At 37.2% G+C, this 18,643-nt stretch overlaps 1 protein-coding gene across 4 annotated transcripts in view; it reads right to left on the reverse strand.

Annotated features, from left to right (window-relative positions):
- Positions 1-18,643, reverse strand: part of KMT5B (lysine methyltransferase 5B) — a 50,119-nt gene that overhangs the window by 5,592 nt on the left and 25,884 nt on the right. For 2 of the 4 annotated variants that reach the window (XM_063093990.1, XM_063093991.1), the window contains exons 4-10: positions 17,195-17,263; positions 12,469-12,634; positions 11,969-12,078; positions 10,080-10,246; positions 9,771-9,790; positions 9,557-9,693; positions 4,294-4,490 (exon numbers count right to left, since the gene is read on the reverse strand). In XM_063093990.1, coding sequence (XP_062950060.1) covers positions 4,294-4,490; positions 9,557-9,693; positions 9,771-9,790; positions 10,080-10,246; positions 11,969-12,078; positions 12,469-12,634; positions 17,195-17,263 — 866 coding nt within the window. Of the gene's footprint in view, positions 1-3,024; positions 4,491-9,556; positions 9,694-9,770; positions 9,791-10,079; positions 10,247-11,968; positions 12,079-12,468; positions 12,635-16,505; positions 16,588-17,194; positions 17,264-18,643 lie in introns of those variants that run through there. The other 2 variants (XM_063093992.1, XM_063093993.1) reach the window with 2 other exon arrangements.

Here is an 18,643-nt window from a genome sequence, read left to right on the forward strand (position 1 = left end):
GGGAGACTTTCATGACTTCCTCTGTAAGACTGGGTGTCCTTCCTATGTATTCTCACAGCACCCAAGAATCTCTTTACTTGGCACTTATTTTAATCCATTAGATGAATCCCATTTTATGGCAATTCAGAATTTGGGATCTCCCCATCCCATCCCTCCTTCCAAAGATTCACTGCTGGCAACAGTACACCACTCGCAATGTTTATACTCTAAAACTGAGCACAAAAAGATAAACATAAAACAAAAAATTTTTTAAAAACTGAGCACAAAATGGACTGTATTTGATACTATATATTACTTCAATATAGATATTTCACGTACAGGTTTATGTATTTATCAATGTATTCTCATTTTGTTCGAAAAACTTTATCTCATCAAAAGCAGTCTAAAGGTATGCTCATCAAGTCAAAGGCCAAAAAAAAAAAAAAAAAAAAAAGAATGAAGCAGGCAAGAGAAAGTAAGAAATGTGACTAAGATGACAGTCCAGTAGTGTGTCAAGAGTCCTTCAATGTCCAAAGAAGGTGATATACTGTCCTTGCAGGGACTGAGAATTTCAGTGGCAGTAAGGCTAAAGAAGGAAGACGATGGCCACAACAACAAACCAGAAGTCAATTATTTTCTGACAGTGTACCAAGAGACTAAGGATTCTGAGGTAAGTGGAGATAAAGTATGCCTGTGGCTTCAGCACTAACACACCTTGTGAGATTGTCTTCCCCTAGTGGCTGGGACAAATGTCAAATGCATAAACCTGCAGAGTAATTTTAAGTGGAGGACACATTCTTCTTAGCAATTACTATATACTAAGTGCTGTGCCAAATGGCCAAATTATGATGATCTCAATTTTAATGAGCACCCGTGGAAGGAAGTTTTATCACACCTACGTGAAAACCAAGCTCACATGGACTACCACACCTAAGATCATCCATCGAGTGGCAGGGATGGGATTTAAACTTATTTAGGCCTGTGGCTCAAGACCCCAAGTTTTTAATCACTTATGTTGCCTGTAAGGTACACCACAGTATTATTATGGTCTCAGATTGGTCTCATGGGTAAAGAACCCACTGCATGGCTATCATGTTTATTTCAGGGTGTCCTCAAAATTGTAAGGCAGCCACACACGAGAGCTGCAAAAACAACACCAAAGCCTTCTTGAGTGCTCAGGGTGTACTGGAAATGCACACTATCAATGGGAACCAAGATAATACAAGGGCCATACACAGTTTAGCATCTTCAGAACTTGAGTATCCAGAAAACCCCCAACAGAACCTTTAAAAAACTGTCTCAGAGTTTACTAGGCACAAGCAGCTTTCATCTGACATGACCAACAGACTGGCAATGGCTACTTGGAACAGGGCATTGGAAAGGACTTTGAAGCAGCCTGCAGTCTTAGCAGAGAAGTGTTCAGATCAGTTAGTGATGTCAGTGGTGGGCAAGGGCGTGAGAAGCAGTGTCCCAGCCTCTATATCTAGGACAGGTCCTCCTTAGTAAGATGAACTTCTCCCATTGGCTGAGTCCTTCGGAGCTTGTCCTGACTTTTGACATTTGCACTGACTGTGTCCACATCTCCATGTACTGCTCTTGAGAACCTTCTGGTCTCACATTCCCTTTCACAGCACCAACTATGAGGGCAGTCCAGTCAGTGAGGAACAGAGACTTGAAAAACTAGAACCCTCCAATAACAGTACTGTAACTCAGACTTGCGGACTGAGTTTGTGAAAATCGATTTCTTATTATCTCCACTCCTGGATGCCACAGCAAACAGTCAAGCTGTGGCTTTCAAAACATCTTCCAAAAAAGGACTTGCATGGAAGGAAGAAATAATTTTTCTTCCAAGTAGGCAGAAATGTTTCTTTATACATGCTGTTCAAAGGAAGTAGTTCCTCTGTCAGCTGCTAAATTCTAAACGAACTGCAGGATAAAGATAAGCAGCAAGGAAAAAGAACTCCATTTCTATACACATGATGTACGCCCACTTCCTGTGAGAGGAGCTCTGGCAGCTCTGGCTTTTCTACCAGCTGCAGTTTGAAAAAGCCTTTCTTTCAAACAGGCGGAAGGGTATGGTTGTGAGACAAACACCAAAAGAAATACAGCCTACAAGAACACATGTAAGAACTGGAGAAAATCCTATGTGAACACAATTTAATGTACAATGCTCACAGGGAAGTCTGAAGCCTCGAGCTCCTTCACAGCATTGTGCCTTGTCTATCAACTCTGCCCATGACCTCAAAGTTAGTTACACCAACCCTCGATTACTCCAAACAGTCATACTGCAGAAAGGTAATTTAAACAAAGCAAGAACCCCACGTAAGTAATCACAGCAAGTGCTGTAGATCTAGTCCGTCATGCTCGAAGGGGCTGTTTCCTGCTCTGCACAGTTGCCTGTGCACGTCTCATCCTGCAGCCAAAGTGTGAGCTCCCTAGGACCAGCCTGAGTCTCCCACATCTGAGTCTCTTTAAGAACGAGCAGGCTTTGAATAAGTATTTGGTTTGGTTTTTTTTTTTTTTTTTTTTGGCAGTTGGCCCGTATGGGGATCTGAACCCTTGACCAACTGAGCTAACTGGCCAGCTTAGAATTTGGCTTAAGTATTTCCTGGATGGTTACAAATTAGTAGTCAACACCTTCCAAAATTATCTGTATTTTGGTCTTTTAAACTAAAAAACGAAGTGCTGGGCTGGCTGACTAGCTCAGCTGGTCAGTATGGTGTTAATAACACGAAGATCAAGTGTTCAGATCTCCATACCAGCCAGCAAATCTCCCCCGTACCCCCCAGCAAAAAGGGAAAAAATAAACTAAGTGGTGTACTGAGCTCAGTATCTATACACTAGTGATAAAGGTAATGCATAAAAACACAAAACACGCCCACGTACATTGCAGAGCCATTCAATGTGGGCAACTTTGCGGCCGTCTCCACATACGGATGGCAGCACACATTGGTGTTTTTATATATGCATTTATAAAATGGGCTTCCCAAGTCTCCAGTTTCACCAAGGAACCAAACTCAGAAAACAAATGTTCATTACGCTGCATTTATTATTAGAATCAACAGTCAACAGTGAATTATTAACTAACTGTACCTTTTTTCTTTACTTTGGACATTAACTAAAATGACTGGAATAGGACTATAGTATTGCTTTTACACTACAAAGGTTACACCTGGCCTCTGACTCCCAGCAGCAGGTAGATTCAGGAATTCACAGCAGTGACATTCACCTTCAGGGGAGACACCTTCCCCTTTCTTCAGGATTTTCTGTAGAGATAGGGAGCATCCAGTGCTGGGCTGAAAACATCTGAAGGTAGGGAGAAGAGTCTAAAATAATGAGTAGTATCTCAGTGGGCTCTTAAGTGCTAAGAAGTCTCACAGGACATTTACAGTGCCAACACAGGCATACTTTTGCGATCACTAAGTCAAAACTTCATAGTTTTTGTCTCTTTCAGAGACAAGTCAGACTGAACAGCCTATTGCTTTAGTGGCAACTAGAGAAAACTGGTGCTACCCAGATGAAAAACAGCCATTAAAATGGTTCCAGTACTTCGAATCACCACAAACGTGTTGTGTTTTCCTTTGCCCATATAGGTCTTCTTCTCTTTTCTGTTTATTCTTCATTCTCTTTTTCCAGTTTCCATTAGATCTTGTCCCCACACACGACTGGGTATCTCAGAGCTTGCTCCTTTCTCCTTTTCATCTCTCTTGCTAATTCTGTAGTGGCTAATACAACACACCATAATACAGCGACATTCAACATGCTCCTCTACCACAATCCTGAGTCTGGTAACTAGTTGTTTGGTGAACTGGATCATTTTGAAAAAGGTAAGCAAGCGGTAAAAAGGTGGAAACCTTGAGGCCAGAACCTAGGAACTCGCCAAAGTCCATCATCTTTCTCTAACAGACTAGGCACACACTCGAAACATGTATGAGCCTATATGACTCTGCCCAATCCTTTATCTTTTTGTAGAGTCTAATGATATCATTACAGTGTCACTAACACTTTGAAAATGTTTTCCTCAAACATATGATGACTCTGGAACATATGATGAAGAATTCAATATCCAGTTACCAAATATTCAAGAAAAATAGTCTAGAGTACAGTACTGAATGTGGAAGTGGGATATAGACTGAGCTGTTGTACTGAAATCATTTCCAGAACCTTGTGGTGCTGCCAGGGCTCATGAGTATCAGTTTCTCTCAATACTTCTAAGTTTGAAACTCTTGAAACACGCCTTAGAAAGCAAATTGTGTGAAAATACTTAAAAAAAAAAAAAAAAAAAAAAAAGCTTATCAAATCTCCCTTACTTACTTGCATTGTTTTTTTCCTGAGTGGTATCTGCATCAGTGTTAGAGCTGACAGATTGACTGTCTGAATTTTTGCTGCTGTCACCTAACTTTTTAAGCCTATTTAAACGTTTATCTGTTTCTCTGAGTCCATATTTGCTATTGATAACAGGAGCAGGCGCAGGCAGTCCCACTCTGGATTTAAAAGCACCAGTTCCCCGTCTGAAAGAGAAAACAGCAGAGGTTATACAAATAGAGCACACTTAAAATAAACTTGTTGCTGAGGGTACTTGGCCACATCAGGTCAACAGATGTGATGAACTGATGAGACCTCAATCACCACTGGAAACCTGCCAAGTCTAGGACTCTGAAAAGAAATTAAATTTGTATACAATAAAGTTAACTTTAAAAACTCTATACTTAACAAGAAAATTTGTTATGATTATTGTCAACCAACTGTCAATTGCCTATGAGAAACTACTGAACCTTGTAGAATTTCATGTGTAGATAAAAATAAGGAAATTCTTCAACTTCAAAAATGGTTGACACAATGGTTAGGTCTAAATTGTAGCTTAAAAAAACACCTGTTAATTATATTCCAGCTTTGGTCTGCACAATTTAACATTACGTTACTGAATATTGGGAATTAAGAAATTACAAGAAATCATATTACTTGATATTTTATTATGAAAAGAAAAAAAAATCATAGAATTTTCCTAAATTAAGTCATTACTTAGAACTTAATGTTAAATAGAAACAAATTCTAAATGAAATTCTGTGTAAAAAGGTGAGGTTATTATTAGTGAAAATCTTTCTCCTGGAACAATAAAAACTGTTAAATAATAATTCCTTTAAAGTTTCTGAAATAATATAAATGATCATAATTAAATTAACAAAGTGTTACTAAATAAAAGACATTTAAAAGACTTGCTTTCACTACTGGACAGGAATGATTTGCGCCCTGCTTTAACTCTTTCTATTTATATAAATTCTTCTGAAGTAAAGGAGGGTACTTAATAAGAGGTTCTCCTAAACTTCCCTACTAAACCTAGCTTTGCAAATCTTTGCTTTATTCAGTGTTATGAAGGTAAATTTCTACTCAGCTCTATTCAAAAGAATTAAATAAAACTCATTCATTCACCTGCTTCTCTACTTCCCTTATTTCTTCTTTTTAACTTATGAAAGTAATACATGCTCATGCTTGCTACAAGTGAACAGTCCTAGGATGTATGTGGGATCTTCACAAAGTTCACAGAAAGATTTGTATTACCTTGAGCTTTTTGAAGTACCCGGGTATATAAAGCAAAAGTTAACTGTATTTCCCAACCACCCTCCTTCCTCAGAGCCCTAAGCACGGTGCTAACCATTTGCCAACGGTGCCATCGTCTACTCCTTCTACCATGGTCTACACGCTTATTTACACTGCTGTTTCTTTTTAAGCAAACAGAATGAAACTATGGTAATACTAAACATTTCACTCAGCAACCGGTTTTCTTATTACATCATAGACAAATCAATCTGAACATATGTTTTGAAAGCTGTGTATTTCCACAGAATGAATGTTCTGTAATTTATTCAATCATTCCTTATTGGTGATTACTGAAACTTGTGGGGGTTTTTTTTGCTTGCCACCACCAACAGTGCTGTATTACATTGCTTTTGAAACCAAATCTTTACTAACTGTTGCTTATATCTCTATAGGATAGATTCCTCTCCTCAAACACAAGACTGCCAGGTGTAAAAGAGTATGCTCATTTTTAACAAATATTGCCAGATTACTGTACCCAAGGGTTAGAGCAATTCTTGGTCCTACTGGCATCCTATGAATGCCTGTTTCTCCACCACCTCAGCAGTATGTTACACTTCTTAAATTTTGCAATTTGATGAGTGAAAAAAAGAATACCTTTGTTTTAATTTCCATGTTTATGGCCCCTTTTTCTGTGAAGCATCTCTTCCTCCTTCACCCCTTTTTCTATTCAACTCTGTCTTTTCCTTACGAACTTCTAGGAGCTTTTTGTTATTAGAATATTAACTCTTTGTCATATGTGTACTTTATTTTCCTTCAGTACATTATGTGTCTTTTTAGATCTTTAATACATCTGGAGTTTATTTTGTGTATGATGTGATAGAGGGGTCTAACTTGTTTTCTTTCAGAAGCACAATGAATTATACCAACATCATTTATCAAAGAAATAGTTTCCCAATATGCGGTATTAAGATCTAACATATACTTCCCTCTATTTCAGGACTCTATTCATGTCCTCTTATCTATTTGTCCATTTCTGGGCTAATACCTTCAAGTTTTGGTCACAATTATTTCATAGTAACTTTTAATATCTGTTAAGGCAAGTCTCCCCTAATTTTTTTTTTGGCTGGCCAGTACAGAGATCTGAACCCTTGACCTTGGTGTTATCAGCACCACGTTCTCCCAACTGAGCTAACTGGCCAGCCCTATTCTTTAGAATTTTTTTCTTGGCTATCATCAGACATACTTTCATATAAGCTTTAAAATAATTCTGACCAGGGCTGGCCAGTTAGCCCAGCTGGTTAGAGTGTGGTGTCAATAACACCAAGGTCAAGGGTTTGGATCCCCAGATCAGCTAGCTGCCAAAAAAAAAAAAAGTTTTTTGACCGATTTAAAAAAAAATATTTAAAATATCAAACAATTTATATATCATTGGGGAAAAAGTAATATTTTCGAGTTGTAAGTCTTTACAGTTAATATTGTGGTTCCTTTTGTTTAAGTCAATTTTCTGGAGTGAAATTTGCAGTACTTACTTATGAACACATTATAATTACTTAAGTGTCAGTATAGTCATGGCCCAGAAATGTGTTTCAATTGTACGCTGGAGACTCTATGCAAGATCTCCACACACCATTCACTCTCATTTCTTCACTGAGTCACCTCTTCTCACCCTCCAGCTCTCAGCTCACCCTATATGTTTGTGGCCCTTTGGCTGCACTGCGTTGACTGCACTGCATTGACCACTGGCACTGTGCTGGACATTTTTATACTGCATGTCCTGGGTCTAACATAAAGTAACTGTTCAGTGAATAACTGATGAATAATTGAATGAGTTCCTTTGACCAGTACCGTCCTCCCAGCTAATTTCTGTAAAGGCAGAAACAATGTGGCATTCCTGAGAGTTTCAAGAATATATATACAGTTAACATTTAAATCAAACTGCTCAAACAGTCTGACAAGAGCTGTGCCTACTATTTTGTATTATGCTGTCTCATTTAAAAAGGATTTGCATGCTTCCATCTATTCCTCCCACTAACCTTGTGGAGAAAGAGAATGAATCTGCCCAACGAATGCAATCATACTTGTGGTTCTAAAGCAGTACAAGAGCTGTTTCAGTGTTGGTCTGGAATCCTGAATATGTGGTTAGATTTTTTTCAGGAAAGCCTCCAAAACATATTTATTGTATTTACTTATTCTATTCATTCATCCACTTAGCAAATATTTACCAAGCACCTACTATGTGCAAGGTACTGTTCTGTATGCTATGGACATAAGAGTAAACGAAACAGATAAAAGTCCCCGCCTTCATGGAGATTATATTCTAATGGGAAACCAGAAACCACAAAATAATTCTATAGTTAACATTTGTGTATTAATTCTGTGCTGTTCTACATGCTTTATGTGAAATAAATTTAATCCTCACAACAACCCTATGAAATAGCTTCTTTTTTTTTTTTTTTAAAGATGACCAGTAAGGGGATCCTAACCCTTGATTTGGTGTTGTCAGCACCACGCTCACCCAGTGAGCTAACCGGCCATCCCTATACGGGATCTGAACCTGTGGCCTTGGTGTTATCAGCACCACACTCTCCCGAGTGAGCCACGGGCTGGCCCTACCCTATGAAATAGCTTCTAATGCTATCCCCTTTTTACAGATGGGGAAATTAAGGAACAAAGAAGCTGATTAACTTGCTCAAAATCACACAGCTAAAAAAATGCAGAGCTGTAAGGCTCCAACTCAGGCAGTCTAACTCCATACTACAGGCACTTACCTGCTACATTATGTTTTCTCTATAAAATAATTTTAAAGCATGACTGAACTATAATTAAACTGCTTTGTGGATACAAAGATCTTTTTGTGGATTGGTTTAAGACCTAACCAACATTTGAATTTTTTTTTTGAAGAAAAACATGAATTTTATGGCCCCCTGCCCCCAGGGCAAAAAATTTAGCCACATTAAGAATAGGTGTTGTGTAGTTCCATCATTGCCAGAAGCCCAGTGCCACAAGAGAAAAGGGTAGCACTATGACTCTACGACTCCACCCTTGCCTGCTACACAGCTGGAGATCCCTGGCTACCCAGAAAGGAGGGAAATGGTGACTGGGGAATCTGCCCAGCTCTCCAACAGCCTGGTGGCTGGAGGCTGGGTGTTTTAAGTGAGAGAATTGGCACAAACTGATAACTTGCTTATCCTATAAAAGCAACAGGAAGTGGAAAAAGTGAGCACCCTGAAGTTAGGCTGATGGCGGCCCAGACACTTAAGCTTCTGTACTCGCAAATGTGGCACGTTATTACCTCTCTCTCATTCACAGGACAGCTGTGAGGACTGAACTAGTTGGCGAGCAAAGTGCCTAGCACAGTGCAAGATGTGCAAAATGTGCTCAGATAACACAGGTCTCCTTCCCTGAGTGGCCTGTGCAGTCCGCACTACCTTGCAACAGGAGCCTTCCTGCACCAGCTTGTGAAGCTCCTTCCACAGAGCTCTTGTAGGCAGAAGTCACTACAATGAGTAGTAGTGTGAACTGACAGTCCTGCCAAGGCGAATTTGGGAATTTCTGTAAGGACTCTAGAGTCCTGATGGGTCACAAAAAGAGACTCCTTACTTCTTCAGCAGCAGACAGAATTTAGGAGCTGTGAAAAGTATGTGCATCAAAACAAAAATTCTGAAGGACACAGCTCAATAACATGCAAGGTAACGTCAGGGTTCTTACATGACTATCAGCGATGAACTTCACTTGCCATTTTGGGGGCAACTCCACTCTGGCACTGCGTGTGTATGTGTGTAAGCCGCTACCCATTCTATCTTTAGGCACATTTGTATTCTGATCCAACTCATAAAAAAGCCAGCTGGTTAATATTAAGATTTTAAAGGGACAGGTGCCAGTGTATCATTTGATTTTGTTTCTACAAACTGTACTGGGCGCTATGCTGCAGAACATAAAAGACTCTCTGCATTTAAATGATAGATTATGTGAGTTAGTGCCCATAAACATCAGATGGTTAAAAGAATGTTAAAGCCAAAAATCTTACTTAATACTTTACCTTTCACAAGTGTAACACTCGCAGAACTCATTATTTTCTCCAAAAAACCCATCTCCATAATAACAAGAAATTTCTTCTCCAGGTTCAATATCTCTCAGAGCCTTCACACAAGCTGTATCTCGGCCAGTTGACACAAACTGAAATAAAGTAACTCATTACGAAACTTATACCTGAAGCAGAAATAAAATACTTGAGATAAAATTTTTATGCTTACCTTACAGTTAGGTCTGCAATCTGAAAAATGTCCAAAAGATAAAAGTCAATTAACTTGATAAGATCTGAAACACGAACAATTACAGAAATCTGAAATAAACTTTCCATATAATTTTACAACTTTTGTTAGAAGCTTAGGTCTCAAGTTAAATTAGAGGAATATTTATTTTTATAAGTTTGTGAAAAAAGAATTCCTATTTCAAACTCTCTTTCAAAGGAAAATAAAGGTTTTACTGAATTTGATAAGGTCATTCTAATCATTAGCAGGACTGCCCAACACTAGTGCTAACACCTTAGAAATATAGCTTACCATGGTTTATAAATGCAGCAGGACCAAGCCAGAGTTGAGCACAATTTTTCCTTGTGGAATACATGACACTGAAGTCGTTTTCTCCATGTCTAAGTAGCATGTTCTCCTCAATTTCTGAAAGTTCGGCAATACAACCCACCAGTAATTCTATTTTGTCATTTCGTTTCCTATTTAAAATATGTGATGTGTTAAAAATTACTAGTAATTATAAATAATAAGGCTTCTTTTAATAAAATAAGTCTGCCCAATAAATACCAGAAATTGAGAAGACCTAGCTGCGTACTAAAATTTTAGCTGATTTACTTGGATCTACAGCTGGGTATCTTTTCTTCCTTCTTGGAGCCCCACAGCCTTGTACATGGTTACTTATGTATCTGCCTTTTCTCTACAAGAGAATGGAAGGAAACTCCTCCAGGACAGGAACCATGCTACTTATGTGTCTGAGTCCCCTGCAGCCTCTAGTGTAGTGTTTTGCAGGAATAAAGAATTCAGATACTTGCTGCACTGAATTAAACTGGCTGGTCACTGGATGAAGCAGACAGGGACCAGTAGCAGTAAAGGGTCATGAGGACCTGGAAATGTGGTGCCACCCTCTAGAGCACATCATCCACTAGGAATCTAATGCAAGCCAAATTTTTTTTTTTTTTTTTTTTGGGTGCCTGGCCAGTATGAACCTGCCTTGGTGTCATCAACACCATGCTCTAACCAAGTGAGCTAACTGGCCAGCCCTGTAATCTTGAATGTTTTTGCAGGTACAGTAAGAAAGAAAACAGATGAAATTACTTTAATATATTTTAACTCAATATATCCAAAAATACTATTTCAGCGGGTAATCAATATAAGAAATATCAGTGAGAAATGAAATCTGGTGTGCATATCACACAGCGCTTCTCAATTCCGACTATGCACATTTCAAGGACTTAATGTGGCTGGTGGCTACTGTACTGGACAATACAGCTCTGGCAACCTAGATCTCAAACCTACACACCCATCTGCAACATGGGGAGCCACAGGATCCAGTCAGCAGGCTCAATACCATCCTGAGGCAAGCAGAGTACAATCATGTACACATACCCATCTGAGAAGCGTGGGAGTAATGCTCTTTTGCTCTTTCCATTTTCAGATACCTGACCCCCCAAATTTCTGCTATAAGAAATATTGACTGGCTAGTTAGTTCAGTTGGTTACAGCAGTGTTATAACACCAAGGTCAACGGTTTGGATCCCTACACTGGCCAGCCACAAAAAAAAAAAGGAAAGTAATATTGAGAGGTAGGTATATGAGAGTGGCTACATTTTTCTCTGAGAGATAAGGTAGGGAACAAACATTATTTGAAAAGACAGTCACATATTCTCTCTTTCATCTATGGCTTTTATACCTCCTAGCTGGGCTCAACCCTACTATTCTTATTGAAGCTGGAATATATATATATATATATATATATATATATATATATATATATATATATATATATAAAATGTATTTTTAAGCAGGTAATGTGTTAGGACATTTCCACCCATAAAACTCCTAGGATCATTAAGGCTTCATCTCAAACCTTTCTTCTAGGCCAGTAAAGGACTGACTCTGGAAGTTAGGTTATCTAACCCTGGCATCCCTAATCTTTCATCAATCTTGTCACTGAGCAGGCATTCAGATTCAATAAAGGGAAAATGAAAAGCACTTTGGCCTAGACATGGGATCTGGTTCAACACAGTCTTCTAGTTTCATCTTCTTGACTCCAGTCAATGGACCAAAGCAATGGCACTACCTTGGCTCCTTCAGGGTAACTCTGCCTTCATTCCTTACTGAATTTCTTAGTACTTTAATAATAATGTAAGAGAAAATTTTAAATAAAATTACTTTATGGGTTTATACTAGCATAATAGTTACCACTCTTTTGTTGCAACTATCTTGGCTCCATTTTGTTCTGATGAGTATCTATTACAAGGCAATATTTCAAATCCACTGTCAGTTGCAAACATTCGCAAGTAAATAAATACCTAAAACAGGAAAAAAGTTTGGTAATAACTTTAAATTATTTATCCTGCTAGACTTTCTCAGAGCTATAAAAGCAAACCACCAGCAACAATGTAAAGAATGTAAGATCATTAAATAACAAACTTTGTTTTTATAAAATTTAAAATTTAAAATATTTGAGTACCTAATGGCTTAACTGTTTCTCTATAAAAGTTCACAATGAATTTCACTTCCAAATGACAAAGTTTTCTCTTCTGATAGTTATCCAAATGATCTTAAATGTTACAAGATCTTCATACTGATCAGTTATATGAAAACTCAATTTAAAATTTCAGTGTTCACTAACATTTAGGCTTTAGTTTACTGCTCTTACCCAAACAGGATAATAATATTGATCTTCTTAATAAACTTACATGTTCCTTGAATAATTTCTCCTGCATTTTGTTCTTGTTGAGAAAATAGTGCCGTGCCCACTCCCCTGAAGTCAAACATTTGAAGGCTTTCTCCAAGTGTTCATCTTTCTTAAAGCGTTCAATTACTTCCTTTAGTTCTTCTTGCCTTCCTTTAATAGGCCGAAATCTGAAAGAAATCAAAATAAGTTTAGTTATCTGCCAAAATCCCTGGGCCACTGATCCACCTTAAGAGATCTTGAGAAAGAAATACCCTGAAAACAACCATGGTCACCAGAGCAAAGATCTAACAAAAAACCCAATAATCTTGATAATTACTATCCAAGTAATGTTGATCACCTGAAAATATAACTTCTCTTTCTTCAAACTGTATTTTAATATTTTTGTTTCATTGTTATCTCATTAACTGTGAGGTAACCAGATGACTGAAACAAAAGCTGACTGATTCAGGCTTAGTACAGTCATCTACTTTGGAAGGTACATAATGAAAGATCTAGAATAGAGCACATCTACCTGAGAGTTAGGATGACAAGACTTTTTAAAAGCATGCAGAATCAAGCTGGAAGAGCACAAGGCAATGAGTTTCAGAAGTATGATGAAGCAAACAAAATCATGCTGTAAACAAAAACATTCTCTATGCACATAATAAAAACCCCAAACTAAGCATTCCAACGGGATTTGAAAGACACCTTGATGTTCTAACCAGGCACGTCAAATTGATCTTTGATGACTACATTCAGAAACAAGAAGTACAACTATGGCAGTGAAACTACTATATTGGTGATACAGGAAAAACTGCTGGGGTAGAATTTTAGAAGACTTCTAATAGTAAAACCGGCCATAATGACTTCAGAATATTATACTGCTGGGCATATGTTAACACATGATACAATCAGGGTCCAACTGAGACTTAAATTTGTGAGCCCCTCATTCTAAAGCTGTGTTCTCAGTAAAACATGTGTACTATGATTAAAGATACTCAGATCTTAATTTCAAAATGTCTTCTCATGTCAATTTCACTTGGCTAATTTTTCCAAATAAAGTTTTTAGTTTTTAAAACAAAACACCCAACAGAAAAAGGAATTACAGATTGCTGTTCAAATAAAATACATTAAAATATTAGTAGCACAGGAGAAAAAAATATTTGAACTATGTATCTTACTCTAACATTTAAAACTTCACATCTCATAGACCATATATGCTAGAACTAAGATCTAACACAAACTCCAGCAAAGGAACTATTCAGCAGAACTTTTTTTTCTAGATAAGCTGTCACAAATATATTCATAACATTTCAGTAAGATTTTAAGCCACAATATTTCACCAAAGATTGTTGATTAGGTGCTGTGTATGGTGAAAAATACAAGAGACAGAAGACAAAGTCACTATTCTTCAATGGAAAATTTAATTGGGAATAAAAGACATATACATACAGCAAAGTTTATGCAAATGTATGTTAATATGGTAAAAACCGCACTGCTATATAGCACTTTAATGGAAATTATAACTAAGATGCAAGATTTGTTTGGGAGGGGGTTTTGGAGTTGACAATAATATTGGCAATGAAGAAAGTGGTGAATTTGGCTTTCTAAAGAAAAAGCACAGTACTACAGGCCGGAAAGAATAAAGAGGCAGGCAGAGTGAAAAGAAATCTAAGCAGAGGATCTAAACAACAGAGGAAAAGCCTGGCTGGTTAGCTTAGCTGGTTAGAGCATGGTGTTATAACACCAAAGTCAACGGTTCAGATCCCCATAGGAAATTGGGAGGAGGGGGAAAGAAGAGGAATTAAAATAGTTGACCAGGGTCAGGTGGCTAACAATAGTAAAGAACTAGAACCAGGAAAAGGGAAGACATGAGGTCCAGAACAGGTATAACACTGTTTACAAGACAGGATCTCTAGAAGACTTCAGATACAGTAATGCACACTGATACCACTAGAAACTTACTATCTTACAAACTTCATTTCAGTAACACTGGAGTCTCACAACCATTAAGCAGAACTATCTGAGAGTTCAAACACATCCTAAAGGTGTCATATGAAGAAATGGAAACTGCCCTATTTTATTTCCCATTTTCAACCAATTAGTACACAAGCCCTCATAGACAGATGAATGCAAGTCCTTTAAGCAATTCAGAATGGCTTTAAGTAGGCTGCCAGAATATAGAATCCAAGAACCACCACTAAAATAATCTAAAGATGTGCAGAACTGGGGAAAGCATCAAAAAAATGTCCATATTAAACTTCTTACTTGTGGCCATCACTACTGATTTTGTCAAGATTTCTAAGAAACCCAATCTACACCATTCTTGTGGCAATTCTACACGACAGGGTTACTTGCATATGAAGGACAGATAAGACAACAAAGCAGCTGTTAGCTAAGGCATAACTCTTCAAGCAATATAACATATAAAATGGTAGGAAATAGATAACCCACGTTTTGTACATATCAGAACAGCAATAGGTTCACTTGAGCAAATGCAGTAAGTTATCCATGATGTTAAGTGACAGGGCTACAAATGACGAAGGAGCCAAGCAATCTTTGCATGTTGGATGTAGAAGTGACTAGTGGTGACACTCTAAATTTTTCTTTTCTTTTTTTGTTTGGTGGCTGATAAGGGGATCTGAACCCTTGACCTTGGTGTTATCAACACCCAACTCTAACCAACTGAGCCAACTGGCCAGCCTCTTTTAAAATAATTATGTGGCTCAACATGTAATAAAGTGAGTCAGGGCTAAATTCACCTAAAGCTCTTAAGAACGTTATGGAAAAATAAGCTACAGACCTGGAATGGTCATCGACTATTTTTTAACAGGCTTTATTTATGTGTGTTCTACACTTCCTAAAACACATTCCTTTCTACCTAAAAATGCCTTTCAAATAACCTTAGTTTTGTTTACTCTTTGTTCATGATGCCAAATAATTTATATGCTAAAACCAATGGAAATATAATCAACTCTTGATTTAGTAATATTCTGCTTTACACTGTTCCTATGCTGGCTTTTGTTTCTGCTTTCCTGATTTCTATGGCTTCAAACAAACAAAACCCCCCAAACTATCCCTTGCTACCCACTAGCAAGAACCTCTACATCAATTAAAATGTAATTTGCTGTCCCAAAAGTATTAAAACTTACTGTCACAGTTGACTGCTATAGGCATGAAATGACAGTGCGGAAAAGGAGGAAGAAAATGGTTATGGGTACACAGGCAGGAGAAGAGACAGTTGTTTTCAGTAATCCTATAGAAGTATATAAAAATCACCTGGCTGATAGTTCAAGTCAAATCCCATCATAACAAATACTGTGGATAAAAATTATTTAATAACTTAAGACTGTTACAGCTACAAGGGCTAAAGCAGAAGTCACTGATGATCTTAGAAAAAAATTTTTAAAATTTTCCATTATTGAACAGAAAAATACCTGCCTCTTCTCTTCAACAATTGCTCTAAATTTCACATACAAACTGCATAAAGCTATCCTTATACCGTAATAATTAAAGCTAGAAAAAAATTTACAGATTATCTAAAACAACTCTCTTGTTCCACAAATGAGGAAAATAAGGCCCAACAAGGCTAAATAGTTTGCCAAGGACTCAGGGCTAATTAATGGAAAAGCTGGGACTTTTGCCCAGGCCTTCTTGTTCCTGTTCTATTATCTGGCCTGGGAGAGCCCTCTTGTGTCGTTTCATGGTTAGAAGAGGATTTGACTTGTGTTTGCCACTGAGCATCAGCGTTAAGACAGCTCTGGCTTATATACTCACAATACAGTGGAAGGAATGAATGCAAATATGAATTTTTAAATTTAGTATTTAGGGGTGGGGTGGCAGGAAAGGCAAGAAAAAGATGTATTTGGCATTTCCAAATCAATATGCCGCATCCTCCCTCTCTTATACAAATTTTGCTACTTTAAATAAACCAAGCATATTTACTTTTCTCTTCCCACACCTCTGATCAATGGCTGGTACAAGAAATAAAAAATATCATTTACAATTGGCTATTACTAAAGGGCAGGAAAAAAACGTAGAATTCACACTCCCACACACCTGTTCCCCACTCTTTCCAGAGACTGACTTCCCAGGTATTCTTGCTATTTGTTTTTTCTGTCTCCAAACCCAAGAGACCACTGTGGCAATGAAGAAAAGTTGCAGATTTGTATTAGCTGTACTATTGTGCCCTTCCATTAGCATGTACAATCAAGAGTTGACTGGAGGGGGGGAAGAGAGGAAGGGGAACAGAAAAAAGGGAGAAGGGGAAGGAGAGAGGAAGAGAGAGAAAATGCTCAAATATTTAAGATATAAACAAGAAAACCATGAGGCAACAAAGTGAACACATTTCCCCCTCTGAACAAAGTTTAGCTCCAAACTGACAGTTTGTAGATGCTGAGCAGAGGAGTCACAGAACCACAGCTCTTCACTGCTTCTTGACCTGAAAATAAACAAGAACCAAAAACATACCTGGCTGAGTCCTGCAATCAGTGCTCAGCTAATTCCATGGAGTGACTCCTGATCTTTTGATGAATGATTTGTTTCTCTTAAAATTACCCTGTTATGGAGTACAAGTGGTTTTTTAAAAAAATATAACTATTACTAAGACCAAACTATTTTAAAAGGTTTGCAAAATGTTCTAAAACTCATGTTTATGCTGACACCTCAAATTAATTAACATAAAAGAACATTATAAATGCTGAAACAGGTTAATCAGTATCTTATTGTTCGTGATGCACTCTACCTACCTCACAGGGTTGTTGTGAGGAAAACTGTCAGATTTTGAAAAATGCCTTGAGCTCCTCGAAGGAAAGGCGCTATATAAATGCAAAAACAAATAACAATAAAAAACTATTTGTATAATTTATAATTTCTAAGCAGACTTAGAATATTTGTTGTAGCAAAAATCCTTAAAACACTGTGATATTTAAGAACTTTATGAAGCCATGGGTAGGCTCAGCAACATAACACAAGCCAGGTTCTTAAAATTCTTTCTTTCCCATATGAGGGTACCTCAAAAAGTTTGTGGAAAAATAAATTTAAAGATAATATGAATCTTTCCATGAACTTTTTGAAGACCTCATGTATAAACAATCTTACCGTTGATTAAGTCAGAAGGTATGAAAAATTTCTTTATGCATTCTAGTCAAGCACCTAATTTTCAAGTGATTAAAATGATTTATAAATTCATATCCAACAGTGGGTGTAAATAATCAAATACATACATGAGTAAAATAAAAATTAGATGGTTACAGTAGTGAAAGGATGAGTAAAAACTATACAGGCTGACTTCTGGATTAGTAAAACCAGGAAAAGTTTCAAAGAAAAAGAGTCCTGAGATGACTCTTCTTTGAGTCTCCCCTACTCCTCAGGATACTGTGAACTCTCAGGGTCCCGCAGCCTAAACAAGGGGGCATTAATGAAAGTATCCACCCCTTTTACAATATTCTGCTCCCACTTCCTTCTTAAAAATCAGAGGTATTACCAAAAACTCTATTCTCTTAAAAACAATTTAAGTTTTATAATTGACAAAAGTAAATTAAATCCAAAATTTTCCCAATAAACTGACATTTGTGTTCTGTTTAATACTATTTCTAAGTAGTCATGCTACAATTCTGACTTTCTTAATAGTAAATACAGGGATATATTAAAACATAAGCATACAAAATAGAGCCAGTTCTGGAAATTCTCAAATCATTAAACATCTACTGTTTTTCAACATTTTTCCTGGTGGTACACTGAAATAAATAGAAGGGTGCAAAAAGGATATAAAAAAGACAAACTAAAAAATGATAACTGAATTGCAGATGCATAAACACGAACAAAGAGACCACATACACAAGGAACATACAGATAACTAGGAGAATTAAAATCCAAGATCCATTATATTTTCCAGTCACTTCTTTTTACCCCAAAGAGACAGAAATCCATAAGCTAATAATTTAAGAATTATTTACTGGTTATCTACTAATCCAATAAAGCACTATAGATTTTCCTTATTTTCTATAAAATAATATGTTTGAAAATGACTTAAGTTAACATTCTGGTAAATTCTTGTTCAAAAAATGAAGAGTTAGAAGACAGAAGAGATAGTTTTTATTTTCAAATAAGTCCACTAAAATTAAATCAAAATTGTACTTTTCACTAAGATTGACAAGCTTCAATAATAAAATTTGTTTATTTCCAAATGTCAGTTT

The sequence above is a fragment of the Cynocephalus volans genome, chromosome 4 (genome assembly GCF_027409185.1).
Source record: "Cynocephalus volans isolate mCynVol1 chromosome 4, mCynVol1.pri, whole genome shotgun sequence".
NCBI lineage: Eukaryota > Metazoa > Chordata > Mammalia > Dermoptera > Cynocephalidae > Cynocephalus > Cynocephalus volans.